The sequence below is a fragment of the Dipodomys ordii genome, unplaced genomic scaffold (assembly GCF_000151885.1).
Source record: "Dipodomys ordii isolate 6190 unplaced genomic scaffold, Dord_2.0 Scaffold45, whole genome shotgun sequence".
NCBI lineage: Eukaryota > Metazoa > Chordata > Mammalia > Rodentia > Heteromyidae > Dipodomys > Dipodomys ordii.
In genome coordinates, this window is record NW_012267261.1 from 9446678 (window position 1) to 9451484 (window position 4807).

Sequence of the window (4807 nt, forward strand, 5' to 3'; positions counted from 1 at the left end):
CTCTCTCTCTCTCTCTCTCTCTCTCTCTCTCTCTCCCTCCCTCTCCACGGTTTGGTCATGGACAGAAGCCTTTACAGAAGGGAGCAGCTTGCCGAGGGCTTCTCTGCCCTTGTCACACCCAGTTTACACAGTCGCTGGCTTTCATGAGGACAGAGGCTGCTCATGGGCAGCCTGAAGTTTGGAGCTGTGAAACTGGGTCTTTCCACTCCACACCAGGTCACTCACTAACCCTAGCCTTCCTGTCTCAGGGAGATAGCACTAGTGGCTAGGACCATGCAGTGTACCCAGTAGGAGTGCACTGCTCTTTTTTGCATTTCTTATCATTGCTCTGCGAGGTAGCCAGCCGTCTCCATTTTAATACGTGAAAAACTCAGGTCCAGCAGGGATCCTGAGCTACCAGGCAGAGGTTCTGCTGCCAGGGAGCCACAGGTCCAAGGATACAACCACTTAGACCACCACCCAAGCCTTCCCCTTAGAGAAATAAAAGCCTTGCTGCTTTATAAGGACATCCTTGTGTACAGCTTTTGTTTTGCTGGGATACCTGAGAAAATTAGGAAGACGTTGTCCACAAATGAAGAAGAAGTTTCCCAGCAGTGACCAGTCTGCTGTGCTGGGGTGGTTTCAGAGCCTTTGAAACACTAGCAGAGAAGCAGGCCGTTTTTCCTGCCACAGCTGCCTTTGCCAGCTCCTCCTTTGGGGTCTCATGGCCCAGTGGAAATAGCAGCAAGTCCCACAAAAGCCTCCATGCTGGCTCTTTGCGTCCTCTCACTGTCCCAGTATTGTCTCATTGTCCAGGGACCATGGTCACGAGGGCCCTGGTGCTGCAGCGAGAGCTCTGGGCTTTGTTTCCTGTGGATGAGAACAGGCTGGCACAGGGCCATGGCCGGTCTGCTCATCTGAGCTGAATGCCCTGGTGTATATAAGGGTTAGGCTATGCCCACCATGAGGCCAAGCTCTCTGCAAGGCCTTGGAAGCATTCAAGGGGGAGTGTGAAGAACTGGCTACACATAGTTTGTGAGGCTCAGTGTAAAATGAAGATGGGGGGTTGTGTTAAAAAATTATGAAGACTTTCAAGAACCTGAGAGGAAGCTCAGGCCCTGTTGAACAGGCTTCCCTGGTGTATAGTTAGAAACCTGGCCCTGGAGCTGGGCACCAGAGGCTCATGCCTGAAATCCTAGCTACTCAGGAGACTGAGACGTGACGATTGAGGTTCAAATCCAGCCTACCCAGGAAAGTCTGTGAGATTCTTACCTCCAATTAATCACAGAAAAATCCAGAAATGATGCTGTGGTTCCGGTGGTAGAGCACTAGCCTTGAGCAAAAGAAGCTCAGGGACACTGACTAGCCCTGAGTTCAAGCCCCAGGACTAGCACACAAAAAAGAGGGCTTGTCCTGGATTCCCTTTATGCTGAAAGAAGGGCACGTCCACTCCCTCCAGCTGTTGGAGGAAGAAGGTTGTAGAAAGTAAACTCCAAAGAGTTTACCAGCTGTGTTACTGGTATGTATGCACGTCTGTCCCCACACTGCCTTTCAGAACTTACCAGTGACTGTGTTGAAATCCACTCTTGTCTGGAAAATGCTCATGTGGCCAGATATCACGATTGTCTACAGTGTGAGGATGAGGCGGCCAAGCCAGTGAGCAAAGTACACATGCAAATGAATCTACCTTGCACAGGATGACTGGTGTCAAGCTGCAGGAGCCCCAAGGAAGAGCCTGGCATCCTGGAGGAATGCTGCTTTGAGCTGAGGCATAGAAGAAAGGGTGAGGAAGGGAGAGTCTGCCCGTTGATGGGCAGAGCTGCAGGGCCAGTCTGCTAGGTGTGAAGCGTGTTGCCCTCTGCAGGTAAATGAAAAGCAGCTGAGGATGATGGCCGAGCAGCTAAGAAGGACTGTTGGGGACAGAGAGAGGCTAGCTTGGGCCACTCTGGTAAAACTCATATGCCAAGATAAGGGATGTAACCAGTCTGGTGGACGGGTTCCATCCTGGATGCCATGAATTAGGAGGGCTGAGAATAAGTCAGAGAATGGTAAGGGTCAACCGGAGTACAGATCCCTAGGGAAGGGCCAAGGGAAGGAAGGGTTCAGCTGTCAGAGGATGCCTCCAGATTTGGCCTGGGGACAGAGGCCAGGACATAGTTCATGGAGGAGGACAGCTGGGTTACGTGGATCTCACTTCCTTATCATCATAGCTACCTGCTGAGGTGATAGAGGAAACAGGCAGCATCTGACAGGCACATCCACCATAAGCAGTGGTTCGGTGCCCGCCCTGTGTTCTCTAGATTAAGATCTATCCAGCAAGAAGTGGGAGAGGTGGAGGGTAAATGGCAAGGATATCCTCAAAGAGAAATCTTCCATGGACAAAATCCAGGAACTCCAATTCCAGTTAGGTCCTCTTCTTCAGCGTTTTGGATATTACTCAAATTTCCTCCTCTGCTCCAACACCAACATGGCTGGCTGAGTGTACCCAGCCTCTGGGAGTCAGTATTCCTATTAACTGGCTTTGACAAATCAGTATGCCAGGGAGTAGCTGGGTAGCCTGCGCTAATGCCCAGTACAAAGGGCCCAGTGAGCCCTTCCCACGGCACCTCCCCGTATCCTTCCTGCTCTTCTGTGTACTCGGTGCCTACCCCGCAGCTTTGTTTCATTGAGATCTGAGCAAACTTGGCATCTTTGTAGGCCTGAGGTTGGTAGCTTTGGTGGAGGCTGGGCAGCCCTTTTGAACAGCAAACCCCCTGGGGAGGGCCAGAGCATCCCAGAGAGGTTCAGTGGTGAGTCCGGGTAGGATGGCAACTGCACCTGTGACCTTCCTGTGGAAGCTTGGAGTTTGGGACTGGGGGGTGTCCAGGAACCAGGGGTCCTGAGTATCCCTGTTGTGCTGGAGTCCTCAGTCACTGGGGACAGAAGCAACGAAGCTGTATTCAAATCCAGTGGCCTCTCAGCCTCTCTGGATTATTCCCTAATCCAGAAGGGAATGCAGCTGTGAAAGGTGCTTGCTTTGCTGTTCCTGTGTCTAGCAGGAGCTGAGACCCAGTGGCTAAAAACAGCCTTGCTCTGGTTATCAGACAGCTGTTAGGAGGTCAGGCTGTGTGAGGCCAGACAGATAGCTCTTTAATTGGACCACAGCCTTGGGTGAGGAGGCCCCTGGGACCAACTTGGAAGCCAGGCTGACATTGGGAAGTTTCCACTTCCCGGGTGATGCCAATACCAGCTTCAGAAGCTCTGAGCATTTCTACTTTGTCCAGCAAATACAACAGGTTGGCAAACCTCAAGAGATGCAGCTCTCCTTATTTTCTCCCTTGATGCAGGCCAGTTTGTGGTTTGTCTGGGGATGGCACTCACGCATGGACACTCCCCACAGTCTCTCAAGATTTTAATGCCTCTGGCTCTTGATCCAGCTCATTCCTCTGTAGATTATTGCATCTCTGACCTGCCGATGCCTGTGTGGGGAAGAAGCTCTTTATTGAGCAAGTCCATCAAGTCGTAGCTCTAGGAAGTAGCAGCCTGAAGCAAGTCACTGTTCTGCACTGGACCTAGATGGGGGTGGTGGGAGATGATGTCAGCCTTTGAGGAGAGGCTCTGTTCCCCTCTGCATTTTTTTGGATTGTTGTTGTGGTTCCCCCTCCCCTTTTTTGGCTTCTTTCTTTTTCTTTTTTTTTTTTTTTTGGGTCCGGTCGTGGGGTCTGAACTCTGGGCCTGGGCGCTGTCCCTCAGCTCTTCAGCTCAAGGCTAGATCTCTACCACTTGAGCCACAGTGCCACTTCCTGCTTTTTTCTTTTTGCTTATGTGGTGCTAAGGAATCAAACCCAGGGCTTCATGCATGCAAGGCAAGCGCTCTACCACTGAACCACCTTCCCAGCCCCTCAGCTGTAGTCTTTACTGATTGATTTGGGCTTCATTTTCCCCCTCTGTTCAGAGTATCCGGTCTAAAGTGGAGCTGTCTGTCTGGGACCAGCCAGAAGACCTTAATCTCTTCTTCACTGCTACCTGCCAAGATGGTGTATCCTACCCAGGCCAGAGGAAATGTGAGGGTCTGAAGATTGGAGACACGGTAAGTACTTGAACCCAATTTATGTAAGTTCTTATTAGCATTGGTCATCACACAGGGTGATACCTGTGATCCTAGCTACTGAGGAAGCTGATATCTGAGGATAGTGATTTGAGGACTGAGTAGACAAGTCAGAGAAACTCCTATCTTCAAAAGGCCAGACTGGAGAAGATCTGACTGAAGTGGTAGAGTGCTGGCAGTAAGCAACCAATCTGAACTAGAGCACAAATTGAATTCCAACTGTGAAACCATAAAAAAATAAAAAAGAACTAGGTACTGGTAACCCATACCTGTAACACTAGCTACTCAGGGGACTGAGATCTGAGGATCTACGGTCAAAGCCAGCCTGGGCAGAGAAATCTTACCTCCAGTTAACCAGCAAAAAGCCAGAAGTAGAGTTGTGGCTTAAGTGGTAGAACAACCACCTTAAGCATATAAAAACAAGAGATAGCCAGGTGCCAGTGGCTCATGCTTATAATCTAGCTACTCAGGAGGCTGAGATCTGAGTATCCTGGTTCAAAGCCAGCCTGGGCAGGAAAGTCCATGAGACTCTTATCTCCAATAAACCACCAGACAACTGGAAGTGGCGCTGTGGCTCAAGTGGTAGAGCACTCACCTGGAGCTAAAGAGTTTAGGGACAGGGCCCAGGCCCCAAGTTCAAGCCCCACAACTGACAAAAAAACCCAAAAACAAGTGAGAATGCAAATCATTGAGTTCAAGCCCTAGTACCAGCACACACACACACACACACACACACACACA

At 50.4% G+C, this 4807-nt stretch overlaps 1 protein-coding gene across 1 annotated transcript in view; it reads left to right on the forward strand.

The window, feature by feature from the left end:
• LOC105987905 (integrin beta-5-like) overlaps positions 1 to 4807 on the forward strand; it is a 75662-nt gene that overhangs the window by 60944 nt on the left and 9911 nt on the right. Inside the window, exons 9-10 of the mRNA XM_013019324.1 lie at positions 1535 to 1612; positions 3914 to 4048. Of these exons, the coding sequence (XP_012874778.1) occupies positions 1535 to 1612; positions 3914 to 4048 (213 nt within the window). The remainder of the gene's footprint in view (positions 1 to 1534; positions 1613 to 3913; positions 4049 to 4807) is intronic.